General features: G+C 42.4%; 1 protein-coding gene across 1 annotated transcript in view; it reads left to right on the top strand.

Annotated features, from left to right (window-relative positions):
* FHOD3 (formin homology 2 domain containing 3) overlaps positions 1–20,492 on the top strand; it is a 396,352-nt gene that overhangs the window by 292,331 nt on the left and 83,529 nt on the right. The window contains exons 15-17 of the mRNA XM_029921560.1: positions 7,993–8,127; positions 12,355–12,405; positions 17,947–18,161. Of these exons, the coding sequence (XP_029777420.1) occupies positions 7,993–8,127; positions 12,355–12,405; positions 17,947–18,161 (401 nt within the window). The remainder of the gene's footprint in view (positions 1–7,992; positions 8,128–12,354; positions 12,406–17,946; positions 18,162–20,492) is intronic.

The raw sequence follows: 20,492 nt of genomic DNA, 5'->3' as shown, positions 1-20,492 counted from the left end.
TTTAGATAGAACCCACACCCTTTCTCACTCTTTATTCTTTCTACGGTGCCAGTATAAAACCAGAATATCCAGTGACAGCTGGAAACCCTGCCTCTGGGGGTTGTACACACTCATGCACATATATAATGACTCCTGTATTTCATTCGGTAAATATTTATTGGATGCTCACCATGTGCCTCCTATGGTGGTGTGGGAATCCAATGTTGATTTAATCATCCCCACCCCTGGCTTCATCTAGCTTATACTCTAGTGGCAGGAACAGCAGATAAGCAAACCATCAGCAAATGGAGAATTTCCCCTGCAGTAAATTTTGTGAAGAAAATGAAATTTCTTAGAAGAACTAGAGAGAGAGAGGCCATCAAAGTTGAGAGCCTAGCATAGGTGCTTTCTCCTCATGAGGGACATCTCTGATAAGAGATCTGGGAAACTGAGTCACCAATGTAATATATATGGCAACTTATCCCTAAATTTGCCAGTTCTCATGATGAGATGAGTAAGCCATTTAAATGAGGGAGATTAAAAAAAATAGAGTGAGTCTTTCTTTAAAACATGATCCTGAGCTGGAAGACTGTGTTTGGAAGATTTGGTGTTTAGAGAAGGGGTGGGCATACCCAGGAGGTATGACTTGGCCTGGACAGGAGAGGGAGAGAGAAGACCAGAAGGATGGGCTTCGATCTGGGCCTGCAAGGCCAGGAAGCCATGAGACAGGAGGCACTGGTGGCAATCCATGTTTTGGAAGCTGACCAAAGAATGCTTTAATCCTGAAGCCACTTTGGGGTGGCCCAGGAGTTTGTGACAGGAAGACTGACCTCCTGGCGGGAGGACTTGCTTGGTCTTGGACAGGAGGGTGGAAAGTAAGAACAAACTAGCAAGAACTGCTCATGAGCCTGGGGTCAAGGCCTGCAGATGGGGCTCAGGGACAGGTTGAAGCATGACGCCAGCTAGGCCTAGGGGAATGGCATCATGCCCTGCACATGCGTGCGTACAGTCACAGGAGACTGCACATGGGACCAGTGTCCACGGCATGCAGTGTGAGCCCTGCTCTTGCCTCCCACAGCCGAGAAGCTCAGACTGAGCCCAAGTAGCCTGTGACAGTTGGAAGTAAAGAAAGCGAAAAGAAGCCCTAAACCCATGTCCCCGTCTTTGATAGCAGATGTCACTAGGATTGTAGCCAGGATGATGGAGAAAAGTTGCCTGTTTCTTGGGGCTGCCCCTGGGGCTTGCACATTTCATCTTGAGAGCTGGGATGTAGCCCTGAAGGGTGAAAGAAGAGTCTGACATTTCCTCATTCTGGGGCAAGGAAAAAAAGCTTGCCAAAACCCAGAGTTACCTCTTCTCTTATGATCATTGGATTGAGTGATCCTGATTTCCATAGCCAGGTTGTAAGGACAACCTCACAGTTTTGCACCAATGAATTCCCATCTTATTACTGTCCTTTGACTTCTGTATCTTTGTTAAATTATCTACTTGTGAATCAAGTGATAATTTCAAATATCAGATAATTTGTAAACTTAGCGTGACTTTTGTTACTATTTCACCCCAGATAATTTTTAAATAAGAAATGTTAAAGATTTGCTTCTTTCATAACTAAGACTTTTGCTTAACTCAAACTTACCAAAGGAGACTATGTGTTAACACAGCTTTTGCAGTATAATTGACATAAAAAAGTTGAGAAGTTTTGACATATGTACATGCAAGTGAAGCCATTATCACATCAAGATAATGCGAACAGCCATCACCCCAAACATTTTCTCATGTCCTTTTGTGGTTATGGCTGCCCTTTCCCACCCTAGGCAACCACTGGTCTGCTTTCTATCATTATAGATAAATTTATATTTTTTAGAGTTTTATATAAGTATAAGCATAGTATATGTACTCTTAAGGATTAACTTCTTTCAAATAACATAATTGTTTTAAAATCTATTCCTTTCATTATATGTTTCAATACTTCATTCCTTTTTATTGCTGACCAGTAATTCATCATATAAATACACCACAGTTTATCTGTAGATGGACATTTGAGTTATTTCCAATATTTGGCTATGAACATTTGCATACAAGTCTCACTATGGAAATGTGCTTTCTTTTTTCTTGGATAAATACTGAGAAATGAAATAGCTGAGTCCTACGGTAGGTGCATGTTTGGCTTTTTAAGAAATTGCCTGTCTTCCAGAATGGTCTTACCCAGTGTTATCCTGGCCTCATCAAATGAGGCGAAATGTATTCCTTTATCTTTAACTTTCTATAAGACACTGGTTAACACTGGGGCTCGAGCCAACAGACTTGTTGAAATGCCCACCTCTACTGTGTCCTAAACATAACTCTTCTGGCCTCAGTTTCTTCATCTATAAAGAAGAGAATAGTAGAACTTAGTGCAAGAGGTTGTACGGATTAAAAGAATCATTTCATCAAAAATAATCACCACATGGTATAGTCTCTATCTATGGTAACTATTATTACCAACCACATTTCAGTGAAATGGAATTCCTGTTTCAGACATTACAGCGAGGGAGGCTTTAACCAGATGGGTTTCTGGGGAAGCCCCTGGGGCCTGGTATGGCCAAGATTAAATACTGCAATTCCTCTCACTCCATTCCAAAATCTCTCTCTGGCTCTTCTCCACCTGCATTCTTATATGGCTTCACTCGGTTGCAGCTGCTTCGGCTGTAACGTAGATGACTTCAGCTTTCCAGGTATGTTCGGGGTGGCATGCAGTCCTGGTGACTCACCCAGCTGGTAGCCACGGTGGGAACATTCACCTCAAACCCCAGCCGTTCTAGCCTCTCAGACTGGGGGCTGCCAGTGTCCACGTTCCAGATCTGGCCCTGGAGACTGCACCTTAGCCTGAACCCACATCCAGAGATTTTTAGGCTCCCAACATAAAATGCGTGCACAAGCTGGGGAGGGGCAGAGAGGGGGAGAGAGAGAATCCCAAGCAAGCTCGGCAGTCAGCACAGAGCCTGACTCAGGGCTCGATCTTACAAACCATGAAGTCAGGACCTGAGCAGAAGTCAAGAGTGAGACACCTAACTGACTGAACCACCCAGGCGCCCTGGCCCAGAGGCCATTCTAAGCAAGCTCATACATAAAGTCTCATGTTAACCTGATGGTGCTTCATGAGTTGCAAGTATTATTATCACTAATTACAACAAGTAAACTAGGCTCACCGAGGTTCAGTGATTAGCCATGCTCTGGTTTTCTCTAAACCTTGTTGTGCTCACCAGCCAAGATTAAACATTGAAGCAACTTCCAATCACTGTAGGGGTTGTTCCTGAAAAACTTAACATGAAAGATAAAAATCTGTTAAAGATGCCCTTATAAGGAGAATTTACCATACTAGCTTAAATTTTGGTGTCATTTATTTTTTAAAGGATGATTTGGGATTCCCTTTTGTATGGCTTGAGTGCATTCTGGCATTGACATTATGGATTGAGCCCATTTCCAGAGACAGGATTTATAGGACCACAGTTTATATTCTCACATGTTGGGCTTCTTCAGAAGACTTATGGAAATTTATTAATATGATGTTTATAGCCTTTTGTTTCTAGTATGATCAAAGTGGCTTATATGCATTAAGGACAGAAAATCTCACGGGAGGTCTTTTAATGCTCCCTGCCTGCTACAGGGATCTGTGTCGTGTGCTCAAGAAAGTGGATCTTGAAATGCTCAAGGCATTTTGCTTCATTTCCAGAAAAGAGGCACCATTCTGCATTGCTTTGCGTTAGCTCACATCTCGGTGCTTTCAGAACTGAGGGACTGCGGAAGGAGACTTCCTGTATTGTTTATGCTGTCCGTCAGCGTGTTTGCTGTTGCGTTCTGGCCCCGAGTCCATATGGGATCTGTTCTTACGAGGTCTCAGTGGGCAGGCTCAAACTCTGCAGGAAGGAGCAGCCTATCCACCTGACTAAACTGGACACTACTTCACGTTCTCGAGTTCTAATACTACTTAAATTTTATTCAGGCTCCAGTATTCACAATTGCTATAAGGAAATGATGTTAATGTGTGATATAGAGAGGCTTCACCATGACTTCATTAACATAGCCACTAATGGCCCATTATTATGTATTACGTCTTTCCAGAGAGAAGCACAAACATTTAGAAGAACAAACTAAAGTCAGCAGTGTTAGGGGGAATGGCAAGGTCCTCATTTCTCTCCTTATCCAAGCAAGAGCACAGACCGCCAAGCTTGCTCCTGTCTCTTGCTCTGAAAAGAGAACTCAGAAGGCCAAGGTGCTAGCACTTGAGACAACCACACAGGGCAGGCTGGGAAGCTGGGCTGGATTCAAATGCCCCACATGGTCCTAAAAATAACAGCTTTCCTGTGTACAGTACCGTATGTTTTGTCTTCAAATTCTGGAACTAGACTTAACTTTTGATGTTCAGCTAGCTTGGGGCTTCAAAGATACTTGATGTTAAAAGAGAAATACTTCTGATTCTTAAAGAGCAGTAGAATGGCTTCCAAAATATTACAGAAAATTTTAGGTAATGGCAGAAAATTATGGAGCTATTGTTTATAAAATTGAAGCCCTTATCCCTTTGATTTATTTTCTTCCCCAGTGATGACCTCCTGAAATTGGCTGTATCATTTCTATATGTAATTATATTTTTGCTAAATATAAACATATCTCTAAATAGCCTATGGTTTTGCTTGGCGTGCATTGAAACTTCAAAGAAATGACAGTATATTGTTCATATTCTTCAAACTATTTTTCACTATCAATATATTGTGCTTTTGAGAATCATCCATGTTAATCCATTTCATTCTATTTTTTACTGGTATAAAGTATTTCTTTATAAAAGTATACTATATTTTTGTTTTCCTATGTAGTTTCTAGTAAGTAACCATTAACAAGCGCAAAACAGTGTAACACAGTATTCTTGTACGTATCTGCCGTCTTTAACATACAAAAGTTACTCTCCAGTGTAAACCTTGAAGTAGAATTGCTGGGTTGGAGGATATGCATTTCTTCAAATGTGTTAAGTGCTCCTCCAAAATGATTATATCAACTTAGACTCCAGAAGGGATGGAAGAGAGTTCTTGTTGTCTTGTTCTGTGATGATGCCTCAGGTCATCAGGCACTAGTTTTTGTCAATTTGCAGTCTGAGATGTTTGAAACAATCACTGTGGGTTTAACTTGTATTCTTTTTCTCTGATTTCCAGTGAAGATGGGCCTCACTTATATATTCGTTGGCCATTTAATTCTCTTCTTCAGCAAAACACCCATTATCGTTTGCTCATTCTTCCACTGAGTGATTTCTTTTTTTCTGATGTGGAGTTGTTCTTTTGTGGTTTACATGTGTTATAAGTAGCTTCTCCTAGGTGGAGGCTTTTCTTTATTCTTATTTTATGTGCTCCTTAAGTGCATACAAATTTTAAATTGTAATATATGTAAATATATCAAGTTTTTCATTTTTGATGGCTCTTTTTTGTTTCTGATATAAAAATTCTTTCCTGAGATAAAAATGGCGAAGCTTTGCTTTTTACATTTTCCACTCCCAGAATTTTCCTTTGTGTTTGGTACATGGAAGGCCTCACTGTACTTTGTTGTCTGTGTCCCAATAGTCCATCACTTCCCTACTGATTGATTAATCCCAACATTAAGATGCGTTTAATGTTCCAGCACTGAGTAATGTTTACCATAGTTAGAAAAAAAAATGTTGGCTAAATACCCATTGTCAGATTAAGAAAGCTCTCTCCAGTCCTATGCTTGCTAAAGTTTTTTTATTTTTAATAACAAATGAGTGTTGTATTTCAAGCTTTTCCTGCATCTACAGAGGTATAGTTTTCTCCTATGATCTATTAATGTAGTAAATTATATTCCTTAATATATTCATCTTCAACATCTTCGCATTCAGGAGACAAACCATATGATTTTATTTCGGATTTTGCAGTGGTGTTCATATTCATAGTCAGTATATAAATTTCTATCATACTGTCCTTGTTTAGTTTTTGTGTCAGAGTAATACTAATCCCGTAAAATGAGCCAGGCAGCTTTTTCTTTATATCCTCTGAAGCTTTGTATGTGATTAAGATGAAGTCTTCTTTGATTATTTGGTAGACATCACCTTTAAAAATATGAGCCTCTGGGGTTTTTACTTTTGTTTTGGTGCGTATGAATGTGTCTGTAATTAATTGACTCAATTTCTTAAAGGTTAATAGATCTCTACAATTTCTATTCCTTCCTCAGTGAAATTTGGTAAATTATTTTTAGAAAAACATCCATTTCTTCAGTTTCCAAATGTATTGTCATAGAAATCTCTCCTTTTCCTTATAATTATTTTTGTCTCTTGTTATGTTTGTACTCGTATCTATGTGCCATTCTTGAATATTGCTTATTAGTAGCTTTTATCTTAAACAGTTTTGACAGACTATATTATTATTTTAAAAAATTATAAATCAGCTTTGGTTTTTTAAATTTTCTCTATATATCTTTATTTTTCTATTTCATTAACCTTTGTCTTTATCTTTATTTCATTTCTTTTGCCTTCTTTGAATTTATTTTATTGTTGCTTTTTATATTGTTGAGTTGACCACTCATTAAGTCTTACTTCTTTTCTAATATAAACACTTAGGGTGATAATTTTCCTTCTAAATACTGCTGTAGAAACCGTCCATAAATCTTGATATGTACACTTCATTCATTATAATACCCTTTGAATCTTTTCTAATTTTCTGGATTTTCCTTCTTTGGCCTGAATTATTTAGAAGTGTTTACTTTTTTTTTTCTTTCTTTTCTTTTCTTTTCTTTGTTTTTTTTTTGTTTTTTTTTTTTTTTTTGGTGGTGAGTTTTTTAACAGTCCCTCTGTTTTTGAGAAGAACATGTTTTCTCTAATTTGGGGCAGTAGGTATATATGTTCACTTGTTAAATTTATTTACCAGGTTTAAAAAAATCTGTTAGGTCCATAACAATTACCTATTCTCACTGTGTGAGAAGTACAGTAAGCCTGTCCCCTCTGTGGATTAGATTTAGCTACATATATCTGAAAAATAAATACCAGCTTAAGAAAGACAGTCTGGACCTCATGTATGTGAAGAAGAAATCAGATTCCAGCCATGCCCAGGGGTCCAGGGTGGATGGAGTAGTCCCTAGAGAGCCTGGAATATAGGATTTGGTTACGTCCGTCCTGTCGCTCTCAGCAATGGCATCTTCTTCCCTCCACTTCTGCCACCTCTGACTGACAGCCATCATATATATATAATATGTATATACCAGAATATTACCTGGCAATCAAAAAGAATGAAGTCTTGTCATTTGCAATAACGTGGATGGAACTAGAGTGTATTATGCTAAGCAGAATAGGTCAGAAAAATACAAATATATGATTTCACTCATTCTATGGAATGAAGGAAACATGAACGTAGGGGAAGGGAAGCAAACATAAGATAAAAACAGAGGGAGGCCATAAGAGACACTTAAATACAGAGAACAAACTGAGGGTTGCTGGAGGGGAGGTGGGTCAAGGGATGTGCTAAATGGGTGATGCAAAGTAAGGAGGACACTTGTTGGGATGAGCTCTGGGTGTTGTGTGTAAGTGATGAGTCACTAGATTCTACTCCTGAAGTCATTTTTACAACTATATGTTAACGAACTTGCATTTAACAACAACAACAACATTAACCTTTTTTTAAAAAAAAGTGTTTGTCTCTATAGCGAGAAAGGAAGTGGGAGAGAGGATCAGTCTGTATTTACAGGTTATGCATATTATGGGAATTCTTTTCAGTAATAAAGCACCCATTATTGACTGCTCATGTCAATAAGCATGGTGCTTCGTATTGTATGTGCATTAGTACTTCCTTGTCCTCCTGGCACATGAAGCAGAGGAAGATCCTGAGACACTCAATAATCCCCGGCCCCCCCGCCGCACCCAGCCCCAACAATACCTAGGTACCAGCGGACTGGGCCCTCACTTGAAACCAGAGTCTGGCTGTTCCTACTTGGGTACATTTAATAACAGGCCAAGCCACTAAAACATTAACTCTGTATCTTTAGGTCTTCACTGAGTGGTCTTCTCACATCATCCTTTAGGCAGCATCAAGAGTCCCTGGCAGCAGAGAGAGAGAGGCGGCGGCAGGAGAGAGAAGAAAGGTTGCAGAGAATAGAACGGGAAGAAAGGAACAAATTCAAGTAAGAGGAGTTTCGAGATTCTGTAAATAATGAATTGAAAATGGAAGCACGTGCCTTCATGCTCCGTATGATGAATACTGGTGTGAGGGATTTGATCATAATATGTTTGCTTTAGATTCTGTCTCTGTTTTTAAGGAACTGTAAGACATTCCTGAAATGGACTGGCTCTGGCTTGTTATGGCCTTTTCCCTCTAACCATATGGCAGGAAGCACAGAAAGCCAGCCAAATACAATTAGGAGCTTGTGTATTTTTGGGTTCTCCATTATCTAAAACGGTCTTATCCAGGCCTTCCTGAAGACAGAGAGCCTAATTGTCTTAACTTAATTTGTCATTTCCCCCTAAAGCTACTCATGTTTTATTCATAATCCATTGGATGCCAAAAGAAAATGCATTTCCCGCTTTGTGCTTTGCCCCTTGCTCCCTGTTGCAATCTTCAATATATTTTTTAGAAGAATAATCTCTCCTCCTATGGAGGAGAAAGCCATTCTGCCGATTACTCCCAGCCCAGTTTCCCACTGGTCTCTTTGGTCTCCATCCAGCTCCTAGGCTGTGTTCCCGTCTCAGCCTGTCTGCCCCAGCGGAGTTCAATGTCACTCCGTTTCTCCTCCAGACTGTGCACCTGTCCTCCCCAGCCTCCTGGTCGACTTCCTCCCACTTCTCCTCCTCCCCGCCGGCTTCGTGCTGTGCAGGGCTCCACGGAACACACAGCACTGGCTGCGTCTTGGCTTACACATTTCGTTTGGTCTCCTCTTCCTTTTCTTGCATCCTCTCCTCATCCCTGCCTCTGTCATCTTCCCAGTCATGGTTCCTAGACCTTCTGTGTTCTGTTTTGTTTTCTTTTCTCACCCCATCTTCACTTCCTATTTCCTCAATTCGAGTTCTTTGGCAAACAGTATCCCCTTTCAATGACTCCCATTTAAACCCACAGAGAATGTGCAGCATCGTCAATAAGGCTTTACAGGTTCCGTTACATTTTTCCAGAACCCAGGAAAGTAAGTATAATTGTAGGATTGGTCAAAATATAAGCAGAGTTGTAAAGTTGCCTTAACCGTAACTCACTGTTACATGGCAACAAATATCCCAAGCCTATGAGTGAAATGCCAATCTTGGCTCTTGTAAGGCTGGCGTAGTGGCTGGCGTGAAGTAACTCAACATCATTCCCCAGCTGGGATTGCAGAGCACACCCTGAACTGTCAGACTCTCACCAAATGATATGTGGAAATGCCAGGCCGGCATGCACCGTTTCTCGTGAGGCAACTCTGCAAGTCGTCACTTCTGGAAAGACCAATTTGTAAAACCACTGGAACAGGTGAAATCCTTCCTGATGAAGGCTTTCTGAGAGATTGCATAGTTTGCCACCAAATAGCAGTGGCCGAATCTGACTGAAACACATGGAAGATTCAGAGGTTAGTTTGCACATATAAGGATTTTGGCTGAAAACCTACTAAAACAGGGTGTCTGTTCAGGGGAAGATGGAGTCAGCACACTCCCTCCTGTCTCTTCGACTGCACTACTGAGTGCAGCCAGAAACCGTGGGCAGACACGTGGACCTCTGCAGACTGAACTGTAAATAGGAACCTGTGAACTGGGGATGGAAGCTAGCATTCAGAGTTCCAAACCAGCCAGAGTTTACCCCTTTTTTCCCCTCAACATCACCTGGCGTGTCCTCAGAGGTACCCCCAAACCCAGAAGCACATACCAAGTGTGAATTGAAAGAGGAGGCCTCTTTCTGGACCGAGGAGCAGAAAATGGAGTTCCTGAGAGTCAGAGACTGGAGAAATGGCCTGTATTTTCGTATCTTTTCCCTTCTTCTGTACCCCAGTCTCCAAGCTGTATTGTTACAAAGCACACTGGTGGCAGACGTGTCCAGGCAGATGCCTAAAACTCTGAAGGACAGGACCTTCCTCTGACCAGGGGAGCTGTGGCTCCAAGAGCACTAGACAGATGACCCCCGTTCTCTCTGCATCCCGCTGTGCTGCCTGGGGTTACTCAAAATATGCAACAGAGCGTGGAAAATAAAGCCCAAGTTTTCTGGCTATAGGACCAAGAGTGGAGACCCAAGGAAGCTAGGAAATTATAGGAAAGTCACAAAAGGTAGAGAAATCAAGAGAGCACTTCTGGGCTCACCAGCCATTTGTGCACATGTGGCTTGGAACCTACATAGCACACCACAGACTTGGAGAACAGAATAGAGAGTGGACCACCACTTAGGTACCAGACCTGCCACTGGGTGGTGCCCACAGGGCTCAATTTGAATAGCATTAAACATGTTTGAAAGCTGAGCTAATATCGGGGCCAGTGTCAGAACTTGCAGGCTGGACCTAACCTAGTTGATTGCCTGCTAAAAGAAAGCAAGCTTCATAGAATTCAAGTAAAACCCAGAGTCTCATTTCAAAATATTTAAAATGTTCTGCATGCAATCCAATGTAACATGTCACACAAAAACCCACAAGATCTTAAAAGGAAAAGAAAAGAATATGCTAACTGCAAAAGGACATAGATGTTATCAGGCAGAGACTGTAAAAGAGCTGATATCAACAGGTGCTAAGAAGTAAGGGCAAATACTTTTGAAACAAATGAAAAAATAAGTCTCTGTAAAGAAATAGAAGCTATAAAGAGGAACCAAGTGGAAATACATCTAGAACTGAAAAATACAGTAATTAAGATAAAAATAATTCATTGGATGGAATCAATGGCAGAATGGAGATAAGTGAGGAGTCCATAAACTTGAAGATAGAACAATAGAAATTATCCAGTATAAAAAATGAAACAAAAACAGTGGAAAAAGTGTAGTGTATCAGGGACCTATAAAGCAGTAACAAAATGCCTTGCATTCATATCATTGAAGTCCCAGAAAAATAGGACAAGAGTGCATTGTAACATATTTTAAGCTGTATATACATATACGTGTGTGTCTGGACAACAGACCATGCCTGTAACTATCAACTATTAGCTTTTTGTCCCAAGTGGGCCTCACTTACCATGTAAGACACAGAGATCCTGGCACAAATAACCGTGTCCAAGAAGGAGTGCTGATCCTCAGGACAGACCACATACAACTATTAATGATGATGACTGTAGTTCTGTCCTCAAAGTCTGAGGATGTGAATGAGACAAAATTCAAAAAAGGAACTAAAGCTTTACAAAATAGTCCCTGAGATTGCTCAAATGGCTGACCCTTCTTCAGCCATTTATTGATTTAAGTTATTTGTACTTTGGTTTTTTTACCCTTACAGAGCTTCTTTATCTGTTCTTGTTTTTGTTGAATACGATCTTAAGATTCCGGGGTTATGGGACATATTATTTCTAATGTGGAAGGTGATGGGATGGGTGCTTATAAATGATTTAAAAAAAAAAATTGGGTCTTTCTTTTGTTTTCTCCCTGTCCTAATCTGCTTTAGTTGCTCTGACCAACTGTCCCTTCATATCCGGTTACCAGTGCATGGAGGGGTAGAATACTTAAGCTACATTGTGAGGTCCAGTTTCGACAACCATGAAGTCATAATTTTTCAGGAAAATAACTGGCCCACTGAAAAGTGGCTGATCTTAAGTCTTAAACCTAGATTCAAGCTGGAATCTCATCAGTAGGAGCAGAACAACAAACATGGAAAGTGGACAGAGTTGGGCATCTCATGAGTGCAGACAAGAGAATGTACAAGCAAGAGCTTCCCATGATCCCTGCATAGGATGGAGCGGAAGAATCCTGCGCTGTGGCGTGAATGTCCCAACTGCTGAGTGCAACACAAAATGTCCAAGACACCTGGACCCACCTAGGGTTAATTCTTGAGATGACAGTTGTGGAGCTACCAGAACTTGATTGGACATTGATCATCTCTGAAAGCTATTGCTTGCTTGTAATTGCCATGCTTTATTTATGTATTGTTTCACCTTTTAAAAAAACTTTTTCTTCTCCTCTCTCACTTATATACCTGAATTCTTCTTTCTTTAACTTGCAGATTTTCCATGTTTTCATTCCTGTGATTCTATAAGAAATCCACTGTATTTAGTTCTTTGAAAGGGAAGCCTATATTTATATTTAATATATATAAATTATATATATATGCATAATATGTATATAATATTTTAATCCAGCACAACCACTTTCCATTTCTGAGGCAATAGTCTTTCATGAAACACTACTAATAATTTATTTCTTGGCAATGTCATGAGCATCTAATTCTGTTCTTTTCCTTCTCTATTTTGTTTCTTCTGCATATTTCTATTAGCCGAGGGTATTTAGACAAAAGAGAGGAGCAGAGACAAGCAAGAGAAGAAAGGTTTGTATATTTTTTCTTCCCCACTGTAACCAAATGGCACTTGACTTTGCACTCTTAACCAAGCATGCTAAGGAAACTTAATTAAAATAAATAGCTTCACTTAAGTCCCCTAAGACTTTGGGCAACTGGTATTTTGTGGAATAGAGTGCCCTCGTTATCCAAATTTTCCATGGAAGTACAGATTTATTAATTAGTGCCATCGTGGTGCGAAATGGATGTCTGTTCCTCCGCACTCTTCACCAAATGAGGACATTAGTTTAGCATACTAACACATGGTATATATTTTAAATACCCTGCATGGCCACTACTGGGTCTAGGTTATGTTTCCCTACTGTGTGCTTCCAGGTTACGCATTCCTTTAACAAATATTTAAACACACAAACTGTGCCAGGTGTTGGCTGAGGTGTCAAACATTCCTGAGACTCTTACAGGCGATGACTGATCATTTATTTTGTCTCCCTTCTGAACTATTCTCAGTTCCTGGATGGCAGGAACCATGTATCTTTTTCCTTGTCCTATTGCCCTCTTCAGTGCTTGGCACATAGAAGGCACTTAGGAAAGATGTATGTAATAAATGAGCAAATGAACCAACAGCTTTATTTAAAATACTTAAGCTGTAAACTATTTTGTTTTTTTTTTTCAAATCATGGCAGCATGATTTGAATCCCACTGAAATATACAAAGTGAATGTAGTCGGTGTCTGATAAGCTTAGATCAGCAAAAGAAACTGGTTTTGGAAATAAACCAGCAAAACGCAAGTTTTTACCCTGCAGCACGGCAGCCTGCAGTTTTTCCATTTACCACCAGATGGCGATACTACACGGAGCAATGAAAAGGCTGATTTCCTACTAGAGCCGGTTGGGAACCTCACAATCTGAACTATGCCGAGTGGAACTTTGCTGAATTTTCTTAGACACCTTCAGCTAAATAGTTCAAGGCAGTCTGAGGACAGGGAAAAGTGCAGTCTGCCTGTGTTCAATTAAACAATTAGATGCTTAGGTCAGCCTTATAAACAAAACTATGGCATTGCTTTAATTTCACTGTTTTATTAGATTATTGCCATTATAATTGCCAGTTGTGGCCAGCAAGTTTAGAGTGAAAGAAACAAGAAATTTCTATTTATCTAATTACTCCCTTTTTTGACATTGGGTAGCATAGACTTTGACTGAAAATGCTGTCGACTTCATGCCCCAGGCTTAAAAAATCAAATTTTATTTTAGTTTTTAGCTTTCCCCCAAGATTCTGCATTTTTTTGGAACTTTTGACACTTTGTCATGTTCTGTCTCCACAAGCAAGGCTCTAAAGCTTCTGAGAAAATAACGAAGTCCAGACTGACGTCAAAAGTTTCCCAACCCCCTAAAGTCTATCTCTTTCTGGATAGCAATCACTGCTCTTTTTACCAAAGCACACCAGTTGGGCCTGGAAAACCTGTGCAGAGAGCAAGGTGTTTGCCACTCCTCTTCTGTTGCCTCTTGTCCTGCCCTCAGTCCTTGCCCCATGTCACCTGTCTGCCCGGCCTTCTTCACTGGTGCAGAAGTGGGCTCCCCATGGCCTCTGTGGGCCCCATCTCTGTTCACATGGAGGATTATGGAAGCAACCAAGAATTGCCCTTTCGTTTGGACCAGCTACTTTTCCTGGTTAGTTTGCCTGTGAATTACCTGGCGAAGATGGAAGAGAGGGGTATAAGCTTTTATCCCTGTTTGGAAAGCTGTTGGGTTCCTGGGAGACCAGGAAAAGACAATTTCCAAGTATAATAGATTCAGAAATGGATGGGGAAACTGGAGATCAGAGGTGGAAAGAGGTTCAGAAATAGGAAGAAGACTCCATCTAGGAACTCTTCAAGGTCGACCCAGGTGTGTTTCTTGGGTCTCATGTCTCTTACTTTAAGGGCAAAGACTCAGCTAAAAATGGGTTTTGTATCGTCCGTGTAACAAGATGAGTGTGGTTTTACTACCCTGAAGTGTAATGGCTATCCAGACACACTTAATTGTATTTTGATTTATCTCCTATTATCTCATTCCACCATTTGAGGTAAACTATTGACAATAGTGCAGACCTGGAGTAAGATTCTGTTGAGGTGCTACTTTTTTTTTTTTTTTTTGACCTTAGAAGGCTTTATCTGATCATGATTAGTGACCTTCACAAATACGTTTTTAAGGGAATAATAAGGAATGAGATTCGGGCTGAGGGTATGTTGGGGTGGGGGCAGGGCAGGGATTAGTCTGAGGGGGATGGCATAGGAAATGCCTGTGGCAGGCAGAGGTTATGGGAAAGAGTGCAAAGGAAAGGTCAGGACTGGGCTAGGATTTGGGAAATTATGCATGAAAGTGACCAATGAAGCAGTAAGAGAGGATTCTGAGCATGGCTTCACCGGTCTGAGGACAGAATAGAACTTTGAAGGAGTCAGATTTCGGTTTAATGTAAGGGAGAGTTCCCAAGTAGAAAAGTGGCAGGAAAAGTTCTCAGTAAGTAGGTTTACGTTAACCTAAAGTCAAGTAGGGTTTCTATAGGGCCCTGTGGAACAAGATCCAAGCCCGTTCCCTGGGCTGTAATGTCAGCCCACAGCCCACCGCCTTGGTGGGTGTGTGAGTTCATTCCAAAGGTTTGTTTGCCTGTCTCTCCCACTGAACTGTGAGCTCCACTGGGGGGTGCTGGGGGGGCGTTCTTGTTTATTATTAAATCTCTAGTACCTACTATAGCACTTAGCACATGACAGGCACTCAACAAATGTTCAATAAATAATAAAAAGATGAATGAATAACCAAAAGATATGAGCAGCGGTCAGATAAATGGGAGTGTTTTGATGAAAGTAGGAAAGGTGAAAAATCTTTTCTTAAGGCTGTGGTCTGTGGATAGAAAACCCAGTGCTTTGCACACAGGAAGCTTCAGGAGAGTCTCTTGGTGGGGGGTGGTGTCCCAAAGCCACGGGGACACAGGACCCTTATTTCATGGGCTGCTGGGCCCCTCAGCGCACTCAGAGTCTGTCCGTAAGGGGAGGTTGTGATGTAGGGCAAGCTCCCTCCCCAGGAACTGCAGTTGCCATGGGTCAGGAGAGGTGGCTAAGCTGGAAGCTCTCAGTGCCAGGTGGCCTGGCTCTTCCAGGCATGTCAGCCTCCGCTCACCACTCCTGCCCATTGCAGGCACTGCTTTTTCAGAGATTTAGTGACTTTTGACATTGGTGCCCTGCCCCACCCCTGCCATATTTAAGTCTTTATAACTGTGATAAAATACACAGAAGATGTATTTTCTGTCTTTAGGCGTGCCATTCAGTAGTGTTAGGTATGTTCACACTGTTGTGTGGTCCATCCCTAGAATTCACTTCATCTTGTAAAAGGAACTTTACAGCATCAAACAGGTCCTCAGGCCCCCTCCTCCCCCCTCAGGAGAATTCATATGAAATCCTTGACTCTTCCCATGTCCCCCGGATCCTCGAGAATGACATCTAGGAGATGGAGGGTACAGAGGAAGCCTTTGAGTCATATCCAGACTCTGGAGGAGTAACCCCAGAAGTCCCCCAGAAAGTGGGGTGACCCCTCTGGCTGCCCACAGGTAGGGCCCTGGAGAGGCCAGGGCCAGGGCTAAAGGTCATAAATAGGTTGTCCTCTTGGCCCGAAGCCTTGGACCTATGCAGGTCCCCTGATTGTACCCCATTCCTTGCCTGCCCCTTTCTCCTGCCACAGAAGGCCCGGACTCAGCATGGGGATATACCTCACAAACCCCTCCTGGGCTTACAGTATTCCTGGCCTTGAGAACATGCCTCCTGTTGGGGTTCTGACTCTTGCCGTCAAGGTCACTCTCGTTCAAGATTCCATAGCCGGGTGGTTTTCCTTGCTGGTCCAGCTTAAGTTGAGAAATACCTTTTGTCACCTCCTTTTGAGAGATGACATTGCTGGCAAGGGAAGTCCAGTGTTCCTTCGCCTCATAACCGTGAGGCCCTCCAAACCTCCCCCAGATGTGTGTGTATGCAGACCCCTCACACGTCTTTTCTCAGATTCACCATGAAAGTAAGCTCCCTCTCCAAGAAAGTGCAGTAGGTGCGTCGGCCACCCTCGGTCCCGGGTGCTGGGGTAGACCTCTGCAGCAAGGTGCCGCCTTGCAGGGTCTTCACCACGTGCCTTGCCTGCTGCCCCTGGACCCAGCAAATGCAAGGCACCAAGGAGAAAGGACAAAGGATAGTAATCTTCTGTTCTCAGAAATCCTATTATCTGCTTGTTGAGAACAGACACACACATGTGAAAAGATGACTAAATATGCCAGGCAGTAAATGTAAAATGCCATCTGAGTTGAATGGACTACATATCCGACATGAGTTCAGAGGCAAGGCTTAGATTGTTCCCAGCTGTGGCGGTCAAGGCAGGCTTCGCCGAGGGAGACCCGCGTGCGAGCCCGGCCTGCAGAGCAGATTGCCTCGGGACTGGCAGGGAGAAGGGGTCACAGTGGCAGACTGGGGGAGCCACGCCCACAGTAAGGATGCATGAAGAAATGCGTGCTTTTTAAATGCATCCTTCTTAAAGGTTTTATATATGTGCTCTGCCTTTCTTACGTGGGTGATTAGGAATGCCGTGTGCGCCGCATGGTGGGGGCTTTGGTGGGCTAGGGTTGGGGGTCCCTGTCCCTCGGGAGGGACTGAAGCAGTGAATCCCAGTGGATCCGAGTGAGGGTCGTGAATAACCTATCTCAAAGTTTAGTGGCTGGTGAGATAGAAACCTGCTACAGCTGAATTCATAAATTTACTTCTGGACAAATAATGGTGGGTAAAATTAGCAGACATCTGGAAGAGGCACATATTTCAAAGTTATTTTGGTCTGATCTATAAAGCACACTATGAGGAATATGATTGGTAGCTGGTCTTAATAAACAGTGGGTTCTGCCTGCCTGAAATGCAAAACAGATGTATCTTTGTTCTTTTAAACTGACTTTGATGAATAAACTATATGTGACGTCAGGTCCAAGCTATTGGATGTCTGAGTCCTACTTAGAAATATTTTAGAATATAAAAAAGTTTCCATGGTCGACACTGGGAGAACAAAGTGAATTCCAGTCGCATTGCTGTTAGCATTGAAGCAGGTTCAGAAATTCAGGGAGGCCTGCATCCAACAACCCCTTTCAGTATTTTGGGGGCACTGTCTCCCTCCGCCGCACCAAGGCACCCTCCCATTTCACAGCTGCAAGCTCCCAGTGCGTGTGGTTTCCAGCTGTCACTGTTGGGGCTTTGTAATGGGCATTATTGCTGTTTTGCTTATTTGTACACATGTTTCCTGAAAGAGCAACATAGGATTCTGCAGCAGTGATCCAGTATCTGGAGACTGTGTGATGTTGCCATTTCTCCCAATTTGTTTGGTTATGAATGATGCGGGGATTTTAATCATTAGCATCTTGGCTTCGCTGGCTGCTTTTGGCAGACCGGCCCTCCAGCCAGCCCTGTGCTGTGCTCTGTGCATCAGGAAACGAGCTCACTCTGCAGGTGTTTCAGCCGTAAACAAGCATCAGCCACGGGCTCCTCTTTCTTTTTACGGAAACCCTTTGGAATTTAACTTTCAGATACAAATACTTGGAGCAGTTGGCAGCTGAGGCGCGCGAGAAAGAAGCGAGAAGCCGGAGCGCGAGCCGGGGCAGAGGTGACCTCTCCTTGGACCTGACCTCCCCGGCGGCCCCTGCCTCCCCCACCCCTCTGAGCCATAGCCCTCCTTCTCTAGACTCAGAGGGGGCTCTTGCGGGATCATCCTCCGCTCCGGGAACACCTCAGCACCCCCAAGGTGAGTGCTGGGAGAGCAGAGGGAACACTGAGAGGGTAATTAACGTTAGGCTTCTGGGTGGTAGGAACCATGGCTACGAACAAACTAGTACCAGAGGCAACTAAGGGTAAACTCCAGGCGACTTCAATGCACTGATAAGCCAGCTGCCTTGAGAGGCGCTTCTGTTAAAGCCAAATTATGTATAATGATTGTCAATGCATGGTCATTGAGAAGGGAGAATATTGAAACTAAGGCACGCTTCACCATTTCTTTCTAAATCACAGGGTATTAACTTACTACCCTGTAATTTGGGCATTATTTATTTATTGGATCTGCCCAATAAAGTGACCACTTTAAAATGTTCTTACCCCAGGAATTGTCAGTCTGTTTAAATTAAACTGATGGAGAATAAAATTAAAGCAAGCAAAAAAAAAAAGTGTGGATCTAGTGGAAATAGAAAAGTTGAAGAAGGAAAAAAGGAACATAGTAATGATTACTGGCACATGGTATGGGCATAGATGCTTGTGTGCAGACAGACAGGCTCTCACTGGGGAAATTGTCTGTCATCTTAATTTTATTTGGAGAGAAACAATATTGCACATTGCAGCCGGGAGCATCAGCTGTTTCCCTGATTGCCCGGAGAACGGTGGGTCCGTTTCCTTTCACATTAGCAGAGACGATGGGTCTCGGGCACTGGCGTCTACGGTGTGTGTTGATGAGCCCCTAGCCAGCACTGTTCAGTGTAACCGAATGTTACGGCTTGCAGCCTGACCAAGACTTAGCCAGCTGAAGACAACAGAGACGCTAAACTTTTAACTCTCAGAGGGCTGACTAAATATGGCGTAAAGTTTAATTTCAGCGAGGCAGGACTGCATGACCTCAGCAGAACTGGATGTAATGGAACAATCTTGTCTCTCCAATTCTTCGCTGGCTCTCCGAGCCTCAGGGCTCATTCTGCAGGAGCAGGCTGGCTTCACCCCAGCTTTCCATCATGTCCAGCTCCTGCTGGTACCGGAGCCACGGAAGACTGTCCCAGGCAGATGGCTCGGTCACAGATGAGTAATGTGGGTCTTAAAACACTGAGACTCTGAGAATCAGGAAACCAGACTGTGCTTTGACAGCTCTGTGCTTTCCAGATCCTGCCTGGTGTCCCTGCTCTATCTAAATCGTGGTATTTACAGAGGCGATATGAAAAACATTCCCCTGCAAAGCTGTGGTTCAGCCCTTAATCTTGGGACTTTTAACTCTAAGAGTCGGACCCACTCTGGTTTACGGGCTGGTCATCTACACTGTGACCTTCAGAAGGCCCCCAAGCTGAGAGAGAATTGTCAGTATCTATGAATAGCATCTGTCCTCAAAACTTTTAGTCTTCTTGTTGTTTGTGACAAAAAGACAGTTCTTCAAATATTTTGTCCAGCTACGGCCAAACCTGAGGCCGTTCTATCCAATTAAATGGGCAGAATATTTAAAACTCCAGTAAGACCACAGAAAATACTTATTTGGGGTATATGCAATATGCACTGGGGGAAAAATAAAGTTAATTCAGTACGCTTTCAGAAAGATAAAACAGTGAATGTCATTTTCCTCTGTGGAGAATGGATTAGTGAAGACTGAGAGCATGTTTGGCTGGAATCATCACACAAGCATCTGAAATAAGAATACTGGGCTTGAACTGAGACATGATTACAAATTAATGCAATAGCACTGTGTGATGTTTGCTTTGTTAAAAAAAAAAAAAAAAAAGCAGGGGTTCTTGTGGAATCCAGAAGAGCGGTCCATCATAGGTTAAGTAATTTTCCACATCAGTTGGAATCAGCAAAGTAATCTAAGGTCTGTGTCCTAATACATAACTGAATTATACAACTAGAAATTTTAAGTGTGTAAGAAGAAGTGCTGTAAGAGGATTATCTCAGAAAGGTGTCGAGACTCCCTTTTGACATGGAGACCTTTGCCCTTTGACAGAAGCACAATGGTGGAATGACAGTTTCTTCCCAGCCTAGCTTGTTCTTCTTCTTTGAAACATTCTGCCAGCATTCAATTAATCTTTTTTTTTTTAACCAGGTCCCATTTTTTAAATTTTTTTAATGTTTTTTATTTATTTTTGAGAGACAGAGACAGCACAAGCAGGGGAGGGTCAGAGAGAGAGGGAGACACAGAATCTGAAGCAGGCTCCAGGCTCTGAGCTAGCTGTCAGGACAGAGCCCAACACGGGGCTCGAACCCACGAACCCTAAGATCATGACCTGAGCTGAAGCTGGATGCTTAACCAACTGAGCCACCCAGGGTATCCCACCAGGTCCCATTTTTAAATGCTCCAAGTCATTTTTTGCTTATCCCTAACATTTACAGTATC

Source organism: Suricata suricatta, chromosome 14, assembly GCF_006229205.1.
Source record: "Suricata suricatta isolate VVHF042 chromosome 14, meerkat_22Aug2017_6uvM2_HiC, whole genome shotgun sequence".
Lineage (NCBI taxonomy): Eukaryota > Metazoa > Chordata > Mammalia > Carnivora > Herpestidae > Suricata > Suricata suricatta.
Note: the sequence above shows the minus strand (reverse complement) of the source record. Positions and strands in the feature narration are given on the sequence as shown.